The sequence below is a fragment of the Gnatocerus cornutus genome, chromosome 7 (assembly GCF_029298725.1).
Source record: "Gnatocerus cornutus isolate USDA-ARS CGAHR chromosome 7, icGnaCorn1.1, whole genome shotgun sequence".
NCBI lineage: Eukaryota > Metazoa > Arthropoda > Insecta > Coleoptera > Tenebrionidae > Gnatocerus > Gnatocerus cornutus.
Window position 1 is genome coordinate 12,570,588 of NC_142239.1, and position 16,100 is coordinate 12,586,687.

Here is a 16,100-nt window from a genome sequence, read left to right on the forward strand (position 1 = left end):
ATTCATCTAAAATAGATTGTCTTCTGATTCTGAATCCGAAGTCCGTTTTGCTCCATCAGGTCAGGACTCAAAGATATTAGTAAAATAAATTGAATTTTTCAGTTTTGCTTACCAACTTGCAAAATTATGAAACTTTGTTAGACATCTTTGAAAACTTAATTAAATAAAAATTTAAATCTTCAGATATTTCATTTATTCTATTTAGGTTTGATTAAATTTAAGCCAAATTTATTTAAGATCCGCCCTCTCTTCATAACAAAATAGAGGATGTGACTGAAATCGAATTAAAACACAAAAAAGAAACGCATTTATTGGCTGGGATTGTCTTTATCAGTAGTTTTTCTTACAAAAAACGCATCGAAACAACCGTAACTTTTCAATCATTGGCTAGATGTTCAAACTCTTTCTCATTGGATAAATTACGTGCATAAAAAAGAATTTTTCCATTGGACGTTGATGACAAAGGCCGCACAAAACAGAAAACAGAAGTCGGATTCTGAATCCTAAGCCCACGTTGCTCCATCAGGTCAGGATATTTGTAAAATAAGTTTTCTTTTCGCATTCACTTTTGTTATTTCTTAGTTTTGCTTAACAACTTGCAAAATCATAAAACTGATGCCTTATCTCTCTAAATTATTTCGTATTTTTCCAATTTACGACGTTTGCAGATTCTTCAAACTCCGGATTTTTGAAATATCGGAATCTTTGATTTAGACATTCTTCTTACTTAACAAAACCAACAAAACATTTTTATTCACAATTCTACCAACATGAGAATAAAAAATCTCCAAACAAACCCACTCAATCGATATCCAACTTTTTGAAATTGCCATAAACTCCCAAAACGTCGTCATCTTCCAACTTTTCAGGCCTCAAGCTTTCATCGATCTCCAATCCGTCCAAGACGTCAAAAACGTCTTGGTTTTGCAAAAACCACTCATCTAATTTCTCTAAAACATTCCTTCAATTCCAAGAAACGTACCAAAAATATTTACTTTGCAAAAGGTCCAACGTCATCCCTTTACCGCCGAACTCCGGAGGTAGCAGTTCCACTGGTACCACTTCCTTCAGCGGTTCGGAATTTGTCAAAACATGAATCTAAAACAACTCAAAATACATATTTTTGAAATTTTGACGTACCCTATTAAAGATCTTGGGTTTGATGAATTTTTTGATCATAGACAAAATCGTGGCACCCAGTGGTGGCATGTTCAGGAGATAAGCTGCTTGAACTCGAAGGGAAAAAATTTTCTGAAAATTTAAAATTTTTTGAAATGATTGTGGCTCCGAGAACTTACTTCCAAGATTAAAATAGCGTTGTTAATCAGCGTTGGAGTTACTTTCAGAAGGACAGCCGTTGGAAGATCTTGTAAATCCATAATTATTACATCTCCAAACATCACATCTTTTCGTAACCTCAAATCTTGGATCAGAGCGAACTTTTTCACAAAGTGCAATGATTCGTACGTGTCCATCAAACTCTTATCTTTAACTTTGTACAAAAAGACGCGATTGAAGTCTTGATTCAGCTCCGGAAGCAACACGAGGTACCTAATAATAATAGTAATAAGAGTGATTTTTCAGCCGAATCTTACAAAGTTTTGCGAAGCTCTTGATAGTAAAGCAACTTTGGATTGATTTCTCCGTAGACGACTTTCAGATTTGTTCTGATGGTGAAGTAGTTATCAATCTTTTTCTTTGCCAATTCAATGCTGAATTTATTCAGGATAAGGAAGTTCCTCAAACTCTGGGAATCTAAGAAATTGTTAGTCGGTTAATACGAATTTAGTTGTTTACTTACCAAGAAAACGAGGGAGGTGTTTTTGTGTCTGCAACCAATTTTCTAGAATTTCAACGTCTTGGTCGAGGGACTTCTTGGTTTTGGAAAACTTCTGGAATAAATGTTCATAGATGTGGTCGTCGATTTCTAAGAACATTTTCGCGCTATTGTTTTATACTGTTGCAGCTTCAGTGTGCAAACATTGGAGAAAATTGATGCTCTGTGATGTATTATTATGCTTTTATTACCTGCTGTCTAATTGTACTACTTTTTGTAATTTTGCAATTAGATATGTAAAAACCATGTTTTCCACCTTGCAAATTTGTTTACAGCAATTTAATTTTTTTGGCCTTGATACTTGGTAAAACTGCAAAATTACACTAGTCGACAAATTCTGGAAAAATGCATTAAAGTTATCAAATCATAATTACAATTTAACACAAATAGCAAAAGTACTTCATTTTCTCACCAGACGTCGAGGCAAAACCTAATGTATTTAATTAATTTTATATTCGATTGTATAATAACAATAACCTGTGTTTTACGATATCGTTTAGGTTTCATAAAGTGGCTCTTTATAGACGGCGTTCGTAATGATAAAGTGAAACGACCGCTTGTCAATGTTAAATAAATAATTATGAGCAAATTAATATCAAAGTATAATTTTATCTCCTGTAAATTTGAGAACAGATAAAAGAAACAACGTGTATAAATTTTCTTCTTGTGACACCAAAAATTAAGGAATTACAGGGTGTTGAAAAAATTTGATTACATTTCGTAATTCTCCAAAAAAAAATCTATAAATTTTTAATTTTGGTCTGTATTTTTGAAAATTAATGCCGCTAATAAGACAGTCAAGAGTAATAATTCCGAAAAAATTTATTAAAACCGCGCCAAGAATGAAAAAATTACAAAATTTAAAAAAAAAGGCAAATTTTGATATATTTTTTAATTATTTATTTTATAAATCGAAAAACTATAAAAATTCGTCTATTTAATCTAAATTTTTATAAATTGATGCTTTTACTAGAACAGACAAGAGGAACAACATGTATAAATTTCGTTTTTGTTTTCGTTTTGTGACACCAAAAATTAAAGAATTACAGGTGTTGAAAAAAATTTGATCACTTTTGGTAGTTTTCCAAATGAAATTTTGAAAATTTTCTTACTTTTCGTCTATATTTTTAAAAATTAGGGCCTTAGTCAAGAGTGATAATCTCAGAAATTTTTGTTACAATCACACAAAGTAAAGAAATTACAGTTTTAAAAAAATTGAGAAACTTTGATATTTTTAGTTTATAAATCAAAAATTTCTAAAAATTTGTCTATTTGATCTAAACTTTTGTAAATTGGTGTTCTTACTAAAAGAGACAAGAGGAACAACGTGAAAGAATTTCGCTCTTGTGACACCAAAAATTAAGGAATTGAAGGGTGTTGAAAAAAATGTGATTACTTTCGGTAGTTCACCAAATAAAATTTCTAAAAATTCTTATTTTCGGTTAAAATTTTTTAAAATTAGCGCATCTAATAAGACAGCAAGAGTAAATAACCTTTCAAAATTCTGTTAAAATCGAACCAAGAATGAAGAAATTACAAAATCTTAAAAAAAAGATTGACAAATTTTGATATAATTTTTAGTTTATAAATCGAAAATTTCTAAAAATTCGTCTATTTGATCTAAATTTTTGTAAATTGGTGATCTTACTAAAACAAACAAGAGGAACAACGTGTATAAATTCCGCTCTTGTGACACCAAAAATTAAAGAATTACAGAGTGTTAAATAAATTTGATTACTTTTCTCATTTCTCCAAATAAAAGTGTTTTGACCTCTCTTCGCTTCCGCACCCAAAGAATAAATTATCCATTTTCAAGAAACGTTAGCAGAAATTTAAACGTTTTTTCCCTCTTTGCCAAATTCCCAGAACGGATACGAGTGGCGTTTATGAATGAACTGTTTCAAGTAGCCGGTCTGGATTAGTTTATGGCGATCTTAAAAGGATTAGAAGCGGAAGAGCTTATTTTAATCCTCGTTCCAGGATGTGGTGGTACGGCCTTGCGTCTTCTCCGAAAAGTATTTGAATATTTAATGATTGATTGGGAAATTTGTCTGTTTTTTTCACTTTCAATTTACCTATGATACCTTAAAGTGTATGCATTCTGGAGCCCCGAAAATTATCTCTTGACATGCCGTTTGATTGTATCGATTTGGTAACTTCGGAGAAGCGATCGGCAAATTATTACCCAACCCTCACAGTTATAAATAGGGTAGAAAAACTGCACTTACCACCGGTAAAACACGAAATTTACATCTACCGTTCCAACTATAAATAGGAATCAAATTGCATCCATTATTGGAGAAACGTATGAAAACCCTCATTACATTTCCAACCCTTCATGTAAATATCGTCAAGAATCGATCCCTTTCTTTACGAAAACAACGTAAAGTCATGACGTAAATCCACCAATTTTACAGTAAATAAATTGAAAAGTGACGTCGAGACGTCGCATGACGTCATCGACTAAAGGTGGTTAATACATTAACTGATCTATTTTAGGGTGGTATTCATAAAAAATTCTATTTTTTCCTAACCCACATCCAACAAAACCTCATCGAGTCAATAAAAATCATTGGACAATTCGAAAGGGTAATTCTTGTGCTGGGGGTGGTAAAACACGGGACAGTTAACCCCACATGAAACCATGGAAGTAAGTTCTGTTCCACCATCGCGTGATATGTAAAATTCACCTGTAGAAAACGTCGGAAAATTTATCGAACTTGCTTTCCTCGATTTAGTTTTGTCTTGGTCGCGTGCGGTTTTCAGTCGTTACATTTTCACGGTGGCAAACAGTGGGTTTAACTTGTGCTGGTTTTCGCGTACTTGTGACTGTGGAAAAGTGGAGGACTGTGGATTTTCGCAAAGGTGAAGGGTCAAGGCTGCGGTGCAAAGCACTGCATTTCCCGGAGTATTATTGTTTTGCATCTCAATTTGGCTGGCAATTGTAAAATTAGACGGAGTACTGAGGCTTCCGGTAGTTTTTTCGTTTTCTCATCCATCTATTAATAGAATGTCAATAGTGGGTTATTATAAACGAGCAGGTTTGTTGACTCGTTAAGTTTGTACCACTTTTTTTTTGTTTGGTTTGGAATAATTAATGACGATGATAGCTGAACTTAAATTGGAACGAAAAAATTTAGTTCGGGTTTTCGCTTTAAAATTATGAATGAGTTAGAGCGCTGTTGCCGACGTACTTTTCAGGATTAGAACTACTTAAAACTGTTATCAAGGAAGTTTGTAGTGCTTCTAATCCGTTTAGTTTTTAGTACGTCGGTTGGGTTGTAATAGGATTAAAAGATTATACCTAAGAAAGGAGTTAGGCTAAACGCGACTTTCATTAAATTCAAAATGTTCTGAAAACGACCAGGGTGTCAAAAATTGATTGAATCCACAGGGTGGTCCATTTATTAACATTTTTCTCAAAAAATTCAAATGATGGTTCCTAAATTGTACCATCTTAGAGATAAAGAAAGTTAAATTTGCACAACAGAGAAGAATTCTTTATAATTTTCGTAAATATGTGAGCAAAAAAGTGAAATTTTGTTTCTGGTACAAGTAAAACCGCTACTTAAATTGGAAAATAATATACAGGGTGTGATCTGTATGGAGTTAACTTTTCAAAGAATTTTACGTATTCGTCTACATTCTTTACAATGCTTCGGAATTCTTTGGAGTTCTCTAAAACATTTTGAAAATTCCTGATCTATTCCGGAATCCTGTTTATAAGGGTATTAAAACGTTTCCGGAATTATTCAAAATTCCTAAAGCTTCTTCTCTATTTTAGACGGCATTTTAAGACCCTTTTGGATCTGCAGAATGAAACATCGAAGAATCATGATAATTGCATTTTTTAACTTATTTTCCGCTCTTTAATTAGAACAGAAGGCGTGTCATTGCACATATTACCATTTTACAATGAAAGTGCTGCATTCATAGTTTTCCTACACTTTTTCGCTCATAAATAAAAAATGTTCAGTTACTTTCATTGGGTGCTCAGTGGTGCCCACATGTTGATAAGCTGATACGTGAGTTGATAAATGGTTTTGTCGGTAAATTATGCAAGCGGGCAAATTGAACTACAATTTTCATGTATTGATGTAATAAAATCAATTTTTGGGGAATTCATTATATGTTTATTTCAATAATTTGCCAACTGCATAGTTCAAACGAAATGTTTTAAATTTTTGGAAGTACCCAATCTTCCCCGATTCCTCTTTTCTGTTAGCATGAATGGTCAGTTTTACCCACAAATTTCAAGGAAGAAGACTAATCTTTTTTGACCAGCAGGGAATATTTAAACGGATTAAAACCGGAAGAGTTTTACAAGCAGAACCGTAATTATTCTTATTTAATTTAACATTTTCTCCCGATAATTAAGATGTAATAACAGTTTTACTACAAACGACAGCACAAGACTTATTTGCATTTTCTTGCAACTCGTGCACGTATTGCATGTTGTGTTAAATATTCTCCGAATTTTCAAGAATTCGCAGAACGCAATGAGCAATTAGACCTTTGTGAAACAAACTGTTGAATAACAATTATAAAAAAACATTTGCACGGGCAACCGGAAGTTCGCACTTAAATAATAAATCTCCAAAAGTACGTGATTGAAGTTCTAACAACAGGGTAAATAAGCACAGTTTTACAGCTTTTATAATGGACCCTGTCAGTTTTACGCCCAATAAATTAGCGCTGGAACGAATTTCACTCGCAGCTGTTCACTCGACTATGTAAATTTTTCGAATTTTTATTAGTTTCTTAGTACCATATTTCACCAATTAAATAAACTCCGAAAATCAAGTTTCTTGTTATTCTTATTAAAATGTTGAGACTCAACAAACCAAATCTAACACTTTGGTAATTTTACGATAAGCTAAAATGTCTGCAGATAAAGTGAAGTAATGGAAGTACAGTTTGTTTATACAGACCGCCTTGATTTTGACTGCATACGTTTGTTTATATTTAGTACTCGTATTTAGTAATTAGACTTTGGATCAAAATAACTCAGTTGATAGAGATCGGTGTAAAAATTAACAGCACCTGATAAGGGTTGTAATATCCGCCGAAAGAAATTTATGTTATAGTAGGTAAGGGTTGTAAAACGATGTTTATCTGAATAAAGTTTTTTGTTTGTTCTTTTGAGCAGAGTTTGAACAGGGGTAACGTGTTGTTTGTTATTAAATCAATAACGAAGCAATGACATGTTCGAAGCACGAAAGGTCTTCGTTTGTGAATTTCACATGGCAAATATTAATTTATTTTTTAGTATCTTGGTCGGATAATGGGAGAATAATTGTTTTATGGATGACTGCAGAGGAATATAAAGGAATCTAACATGAAAAACTGAAAAGTGCGTTTAACAAGGTTGTCGTAAATCTATTAATAAATAAATCTAAAGTTTTAGGGTAAAAATGTGGAAATTTGTAGATCGTTCTGACGAAAACAATTTCTAAAAAATCTATTTCTTGTCTTACAATTTTGCAATTTAGCACAGTTGATAAACGGGTCTAAAGGGATAACGTCGCCAAATTTTATTGTTTTATAATCAGAATTGTCAAAGGGACGGAATTTAATAGAAAATTTCGTCTAGAAAATTAAAATTTCTAAAATTTACATTCTTGTAGAATTTTGTAACTTGGCACAGCTATTAAGTAAATTGCAAGTAGTAATTTTCCCAAATTCTACTGGTTTAGACTCATATTTGCCAGTCATAAAATTTTGTAAAAAAAATGTGGCAATTTTTAGTTCGTTCCGAATAAAAAAATTCTAAAAATTCTATTTCTTGTCCGAAAATTTTGCAATTTAGCACATTCGATAGACAAGTTTAAAGTATTTTGACAAGTTATCAAATTTAATAGAAAACGGTTTAAATTAATTCTTCGTCTAGAAAATAAAAATTTCCAAAAATTCACATTCTTGTGCTAGAATTTATCACAGCTATTAAGTAAGTCGCAAGTAGTAACTGCTTCAAATTTTAGTGATTTAGGATCAATTTTGCCAGTCATAAAATTTTGTAGAAAAAAATGTATCAATTTTTAGTTCGTTCCGAATAAAAAAAATTCTAAAAATTATATTTTACATTCCTGTTCTAGAATTTTGTAATTTATTAGTTTTAAAAAAGTTGCAAGTAGTAAATCCTCCTAATTATACTGGTCTAGGATCACATTTGCCAGTCATAAAGTTTTGTAGAAATAAAGTGGCAATTTTCAGACCGCTCTGATTAAAAAAAATTGTAAAAATTCTATTTCTTGTCTGTAAATTTTGTAATTCTGCACAGTGGGACAGACAAGTCTAAAGTAGTAACATCAGTAAATCTTATTGTTTTATTATCAGAATCTAATAGAAAACGGTTTTTAAATTTTTTCTTCGTTTAGAAAATTAAAATTCCTAAAAATTCACATTCTTGTGCTAAAATTTTGTAATTTAGCACACTTACTAAGTAGGCCGCAAACAGTAACTCCTGCAAATTTTACTGATTTAGAATCAAATCTACCAGTAATAAAATCAGGAGAAAAAAAGTGTCAAATTTTGAGCGTTCTGAATAAAAAAAATCTAAAAATTCTACTTCTTGTCTAAAAATTTTGTAATTCAGCACAGTTCAGAGACAAGTCTAAAGTACTAATACCATCAAATCTTATTGTTTTAGAATCAAAATTGACAAAGTTATGGAATTTAATAGAAAACGGTTGAAATTTTTTGTTCGTCTGGGAAGTTAAAATTTCTAAAAATTCACATATTTGTGCTAGAATTTTGTAATTTGGCACAATTATTAAATAAGTTGCAAGTACTAACTCCTCCTAATTCTACTAATCTAGGATCAAATTTGCCAGTCATAAAATTTTGTAGAAAAAAAGTGGTAATTTTCAGATCGCTTTAATTAAAAAAAAATCTTAAAATTCTATTTCTAATTCAAAAAATTTGCAATTTAGCCCAGTTGCTAGACAAGTCTGAAGTAGGAACGACGCCACATCTTGTTTTAGAATCAGAACTGTCAAAGTTACGGAATTTAATCCAAAACGGTTGACAAATTATGTTCGGCATCCTAGAAAATTAATTTCTGGATCCCATATTTCCAGAATTTGATTGCTTGAAACCAAGTATGTCAGCAATAATAATAAATTCCAAGAACAAATTTTGTTCGGCGATTACCAAGAACTGTTTCACTGCGATTACCAAATATCTGTGGCAATAGATCTCCAATAAAAACGGAAATAACAGCATACATATTTAACGCGGAACTCTTGAAAATACCCCTGTTAATAGAAAAATGTGCTCGCCGCTCAATAATAAACAACCAAAATCCACGTTTCTTCACTTCCTGACACACTTTTTTGGTGCATTAACCCCTGTATTTTCGTGAGTATAATTTATTAAACACTCCATTAAATACATTTTCATATCAAAATCATAATCCATACCTCGCTCACTTCACTTCGGCTATAAATAATTGAAAATGCAGAGCAAGCGGACAGGAGTTTCCTGTTTTCTTTGTGGTAATTTATTCTTCGCTCCCTTGTGTAGATAACCCGCATTGCGTGTTTATGTAGTGGTCAGTCTGTGTGTGTCCAAGGAGTTCAACGACTCCGCTCCCAACTTTTAGGGTGGTGCGCCACTGATAATTCACCCCATTTCTTTTTCAATTTTTCTCCGAGGACAAAAATTGCTTCGTGACCGAAAAACTCGTAAATACGATTAAATGAAAAATCAATTTTTAACGAGCGTATCTATTTTTGTCTTCGTGAATTACGTTTAAATATGAAAAGAGCCCACGATTGCCGTATTGATCCACTGGAATTATTATTTTCGAAATGAAGAAGAAAGGTCACTTTTAAATCGCGTGCGAAAACGAAAATTGAAAGATAAATAATTAATTGATCGGGACGACGGAAACGCAAAAATTCAAGATTTATAGGTTTTCGTGCGCCATCAGGTTGGATTATTGATTCGGAATTTTTAATCGTATTCGAGTTGCAACGATGGATTCTCAAAAACGGGAAAATTATGAATTGTTGCTCATTGTATTGGGACACGCAAATTCCATTGAAATAACATTTTCTTTCTTCTATAGATGAGTTGAATGTCGCATGAACATGGATAAATACGAGCAAATATCTGTGGTCGGGGAAGGTTCCTATGGGTTGGTGATGAAATGCAGACACAAAGAAACGGATCAAGTGGTGGCGATCAAGAAGTTTTTGGAGACGGAGGAGGATGCCACTATTCGAAAAATGGCTCTAAGGGAAATCCGGATGTTAAAAGTGAGTTTTTCACGCCTTTTTGTCTCTTACTGCGCTCTTCTTTATTTTTCCCAGTATGTTCTTGTTATCTAACTTTGTAGTGACTCTTCTTTTCTTTATTTCATTTTCTTCTTTCTCATTATTCTATTTTACTTTTTTTAGGCGGAGAGGGAAATAAAATTAAAAAATCAGTTCTTTTTAGATCATTTTTAGATCCTCTATAGTTTCTCTACATTCTAATTTCTAGATTATTGTTACTTTCTCTTTCAAGATGTCCTATGAATTTTCCAAGTTTGTCTGGACTGTGCATAAATTCATTGATTCTCTAGATTTCCTTATTTTTTTATATTTTTCTCAGATTATTTTTCGATTCGATTTATATTCACTTTAATCTTTTTTCCCTAAATTCTCTTTGAACTCTTTCTAAATCCTCTGTAAATTTTGTCGAATTCTCGGTTGAATCTTCAGATTTTCTTAGGATACATTATGATCTTTGTAGAACCTTGAATTCTCATAAATTAGTTATTTTTACATTTTATACATATTTACCAATTCTTCGATATTCTTCCATTTTCTTTGATTTTCAGATTTTAGGTATTCTCTTAGATTTCAAAATTTCTAGATTTGCCTTTAGATATTATTCTTTGACTTTGTAAATTCTCTAGATAATCTTTATATTTTTCTAAAATATTTTAAATTTGTTTAAATTTTGTATGTTCAATATGTATTTTTAAATATGTATTAGTTAAATTATTACTATTATTCTTTTGACTTTCTTCGTTCTTTCAAATTTTTCTCAAATTTTCTTTTGGTTCTCATTGGATTTTCAAGATTCTCTACAAATTCTTTTTGGATTTATTTAAATTGTCAAAACTTTAGTTCTTTAGGATTAACTTTAGTTTCATTTGTTTGAATTTTCGTTAATTCGGTCAAATTCTTCTCTAGATTTTTCTCAAGTGCTTAAACTTTTTAGATTTTCCTCCGATTTTATATTAATTTTCTCTAGATTATGCGTAAAAATTCTCCATCTTTCAAGATCGGGTTGAGTCTCTTTAGATTCTCTAAACTGTTTTTAGATTCTATTGGATATTATTTGTTTTTTTTTCTTAGATTCTCTATTTTTGATTAAACTTGGATTTTTTTATTTTCTGGAGTTCTTTTTAGATCCTCTTTATTCTATTTAGATGTTTTCTTAAATTACCTGAATTCTCTTTGAAGTTAGGTACTCCACTCTAATCAGAGACGGAATAAGGTCGGTTTAGGCCATAAGCTCATGAATTTGCTCCGATTATTTTTGGAATACATATTTGGATTTTTTGGATTTTTCTCCAGATTTGTTTTAGATTTTTCCAAGCTCGTAATTTTAGATTCTCTTTCTCTTGTTTTTAGAGTTTTGTTATATTCTTGCTTCTGTTTAGATTTGCTACGTACCTATTCTTTGCATTTTCTAGATTTATTATTGATTCTTCATCGTATTGTTTATATGTATTCGTTGTTTTCTTTTGATTTTTAGATTTTATATTATATACGTCAAAGATTTGTTCTCAACATTTCTTTAAAAATAATTTTAGATTATTCTTACGTTATCTAAATTCTCTTTAAACTTTAAAGTCTCAAAGAGATTCTTTATATTTTCCATATCAGCTCTGCAACAGATTATCTCTGGATTTTCTAGCTTTTTCTTGACTGTGTAACATTTTATTGACTTTTCATTAGATTCCCCAAATTATTTTTAAATTGTCCTTGAATTCTCCGTAAATTCTATTTGTAATTTCTCTCTTAAATTTATCTAAGATTGTTTTTAGAGTCGTTACTTTTGTTTTTAGTCTAACTTTAGATACTTTAATTTTTATATATCATTTAGATTTGATCAAATTTATCTTAAATGCTTCAAATCTAAAATTTCTTCAAAATCTGTTTAGGTTTTTTTTAGATTCTCTTTTTATTTATTTATTTATATTGATTATCTCTAGAATTGGCAAAAATTCTAATTAAACTCTTCCTAGATCGTTAAGTCTATTTAGAATTTTCCATAGATTCTCTAGAGTATGTTTAGATCTTTTTTGGTTTTTCTTTAGTTTTTTTACTATCTTTAGATTCTCTTGATTGTCGGAGTTAATTTTTCTTGGATATTTTTAACTGTCTTTGGATTTTCTTTAAATTTTTATTAGATTTGTTGTTGATTTTCTCCAGTTTGTACATAGTTTTTTTCAGACTTTTTAAATCATTTTATAAGTCTATTTATATTTCTCAATATATTCTCTAAACACTTCAGATTTTTCCTGCATTTTCTTTAGTTTTCTGTATTTCGTTTATTTTAGATTTTTTTTAGAATCTCTAAATTTTCATTGTGGATTTTCTTTATGTATTTTTTATCGATTCTCTAATTTGCCTTAGATTTTTAAAATTCTCTTTAGACTCTTCAGATATTGTTTATATTTTCTTCAGATAGTCTCTCTCAGGATTTTGTAGGATTTTCTGGGCTGTGGAAAATTGTTATTAAATTTTCTTTAGATTCCCTAAACTTTCTTTAAATTCTGTTTAGATTTTCCCTAAATTCAATCTCGATCAATCAATCTTCAATCAATTCTTGAAATTTTCTTTAGGTTCTTGTTAGAATTATTGTCTGGAGTTTCTTTAGATTTTCTTAGTTTTTTTTAAATTCTTCTTTGTATTTCCTTGTTGTTTTTTTCAATTTTCTTTAGATTCTGTTTAGTCTTTAAATTTTATTTAAATTTGTTCTGAAATCTCCCGATTCTGTAAATTTTCTACATTCTTCTGCATTTTTTAGATTTTCGATTTTCGATTTAGATTTAGAGAACCTCAGAGCCATTTTTTGTAATTTCATTTAGATTCCTTCGTGTTGATATCCTCCCTTCTTCCCACCGCATAAATGAAATAGATTACATTAATCCAATCCAATTTTCCAGAGACTGAAACACGAGAACCTCGTCGCAATGATCGAAGTTTTCCGCCACCGCAAACGATTCTTTCTAGTCTTCGAATTCCTAGAAGGCACCGTGTTGGACGAACTGGAGAAAATGCCTGGTGGACTAGGCGACGAAAGGTGTCGAGAACGAATTTTCCAGGTTACCAGGGCAATCAATTATTGCCACAGTAATAACGTACGTCCCAACACCACCATTCCCCCAATTTAACTCTTCTTTGCAGATCATCCACAGAGACGTGAAGCCTGAAAACGTCCTCGTGTCTTCCCATGGCGTGGTCAAATTATGTGATTTCGGTTTCGCACGTCTCGTCTGCATTTCAGGGGAGCCCTGCACTGAGTACGTCGCGACGCGGTGGTACCGAGCCCCCGAGCTCTTAGTCGGTGAAGTGAATTACGGCGCCGCGGTGGATATCTGGGCTATTGGGTGCTTGTTCGCTGAGATGATGACAGGGGATCCGCTTTTCCCGGGGGAGAGCGACATCGACCAGTTGTATCTGATCGTGAAGATGTTGGGGAAGCCGTGCCACCGTCACCAACATTTAATGTCGAGGAGTTCTCACCTCCGAGGGATGATAAAGTCGGCGTCGAGCGAAACAGATTTGTATAAACATTTTCCGACGTGGCCACTTTACGCCCTCGAGTTCTTGGCGTGTTGTATGAAGATGGACCCTCATGAACGTGCGACGTCTGATGAACTCCTGAAGAATAATTGGTTTGTTCACGATAGGTTCCCGCAGAAGTTCTTACCGGCGCTGCGGGAGAAAGTTAACACGGAGTTTAACAACAATCCGCTTCTGAGGAAGTACAAGACTGAGATACTCATGTCTACTGATAAGAAAGAGGAGACTAAAACCCGGAAGTTTAGTCAGAACGACCAAGTTCGGTGGAAGTTTAGTCTAGCTGAAGGAAGCATCAAGAGGAAGTTTGGATACGATTTGTTCACCGCCGATAACGACAAGAATCTCATTAGTTTGTCGAAGACTAGTCAAAGATTGAGCGTCGTGCAGAAGTCCGGACAGAAACAAAACTCCTCTAAAGATAAAGAGAAGAAGACGGACAGCACCGCCGAAATGCAAATGTTAGAAAAGTCTCTAGAAAGCTTAGTCAAATTCGGTCATAAAAACGAAGCACGCCCCATTTCCGCTCTTAAGCAAGAAGTTGAGACTCCTCCGTCGCCACCACAATTTCAGTCGTTGAACGACTTCAGCAAGTCCCCGAATATCCTCCACCCCAGCATCAACAATATTAGTTTTAACAGAGACCCTCCGAAGAAGTCCCCGAATTTATTACAGACTATCACAGTGAAATCCAACATTAACCAAGTGCCACTGTTAAGTAACCCGCGGACTCATTTCCTGAAGAAGTACGAGAAGAACATCGAGTTAGAGAGTGGATGGTGCGGTTTTCAGAAGAAGAAAGAACAGAAGTCGAGGAATGATGTCTTCACCCTGCCGAATCTCCCAGGAGGTGAGTGTTTCTGTGTTTGTGGTGGAAACAGTAATTTTCTTTTTAGCCACTGCGAGTCCTAATAAGAATAAGAAGAAGAACTCCGACGCGGAGTTGCTCCAGGCGAACATCACAGTAACCCCAGTGAGTTTCAATTGTGATAAGATAATCCCTGACATGTAGTTGCACCCTCCAAGCTAACACCACGATTTTCTTTCAGAGAATACAATCATCTACCTCACAAAAACTCTCACCATCCAAAAACTCGAGTAGTTTTCCTCTGATGTGATTTTATAAGTTTGAATTGTACATAAGTGGATTGTAAAAGTTGTTTTCATTTTAGGCCTACAGATATAAGAAAGCTAAAAGGAAACTCAATATTTTGGATATTTCACTTCCTTTGTCTGTTAAAGAAAAAGGGGAAATTTAATTTTTTTATTATAGACTCATTATTATGTACCATGTTATATTATTTGAATAAAATGTATATTTGTATTGTTGGTGTTTCTAATTTTTATGATTGAAATACAATTTAATAAGTGTTTCTCTTATAATCAGAACCCGGCGCATCCACCATTTTCCACAATTTTCATGAAGAGCACAGCCTGTTAGATGGTTTCAATGATATAGCAATGAAATTTGGGATGATTATATTATTGGGTCTTCTGGTTAAATGTGCCAAATCATTAAAATTTAGACCAAAAAAAAAATGAAATTTTTGGTTTTAGGTGGTTTTAAAACTTTTTATTATTTGTAATTTTCGTAGTTTCAGAATGAAATTTGGAGAAAGTAATACTTGCCGCCTGTTCATTTAGTGTACAGAATTACAAAAAAACAAAAACGACAATTTTGGGAAATTTTTCTTTTCAAAATGGTATGAAAGTTTGAAAAAGTTTCTTTTCTAGCTTGTAATTTTTGAATTTTTAAGAATATAAAAATGAAATTTGGGGAGCTTACCTACACGGGCATTTTTGTTATTTGAGACAAATCAAAATAATTATAGAGCCTAGAAAACACAAATTGTAAATTTTTACATTTAGGAATTAGAAAATTCGATTTTTTTTCCTTTTATGATCTCTAACTTTGGAAGTTTTAGCAATATAAGAATGAAATTTAGAAGAATTACTACTTGGGGTCTTTGTATTAAAGGTACAAAATTTCAAAATCATAGAGCCAAAAATACAATTTTTGTATTTTTTTACTTTAGAATAAACTGACGGTTTGGAAAAGTTTCTATTATAGATTGTAATTTTTGAATTTTTAAGACTATGGTAATGAAATTTGGGGACGTTACCACTTAGAGTTTTCTGATTAATTCTGCTAAATCAAAAAATTATAGGGCAAAAAAGACAAATGTTAGAAATTTTTTATTTTAGGAAAAGCCAAAAAATTGATTTATTTGCTACTATAGCCTGTAATTTTTGAAGTTTTAGAAATATAGCAATGGAATTTACGGAAATTTCTACTTGGGGTTTTGGTATTAACGGTACAAAATTTCAAAATTATGCAGCAAAAAATACGATTTTTATAAATTTGTTTTTAATAGAACTGAAAAATTGAAAGAAGATAAGATGATATTATAGCCCATAATTTTGAAATTTTTAAGAATATTGTACTGAAATTTGGA

General features: G+C 32.1%; 2 protein-coding genes across 2 annotated transcripts; one reads left to right on the top strand and one right to left on the bottom strand.

Moving 5' to 3' along the window:
• Positions 1 to 727: 727 nt before the first annotated feature.
• LOC148171101 (alpha-tocopherol transfer protein-like) lies at positions 728 to 2,051 on the bottom strand. The gene is made up of 6 exons (XM_088041433.1): positions 1,802 to 2,051; positions 1,596 to 1,755; positions 1,299 to 1,551; positions 1,141 to 1,251; positions 996 to 1,098; positions 728 to 950 (listed from the first exon to the last, which is right to left on the bottom strand). Exons 1-6 carry the CDS (start codon positions 1,935 to 1,937, stop codon positions 802 to 804), a joined length of 912 nt encoding a protein of 303 aa, XP_087897559.1. The 5' UTR covers positions 1,938 to 2,051; the 3' UTR covers positions 728 to 801.
• Positions 2,052 to 4,593: 2,542 nt separating this feature from the next.
• LOC148171102 (cyclin-dependent kinase-like 4) lies at positions 4,594 to 14,927 on the top strand. Its single transcript, XM_088041065.1, has 6 exons — positions 4,594 to 4,702; positions 9,909 to 10,098; positions 13,008 to 13,202; positions 13,249 to 14,494; positions 14,541 to 14,617; positions 14,694 to 14,927. Exons 2-6 carry the CDS (start codon positions 9,925 to 9,927, stop codon positions 14,760 to 14,762), a joined length of 1,761 nt encoding a protein of 586 aa, XP_087897191.1. The 5' UTR covers positions 4,594 to 4,702; positions 9,909 to 9,924; the 3' UTR covers positions 14,763 to 14,927.
• The last annotated feature ends 1,173 nt before the right edge of the window (positions 14,928 to 16,100 follow it).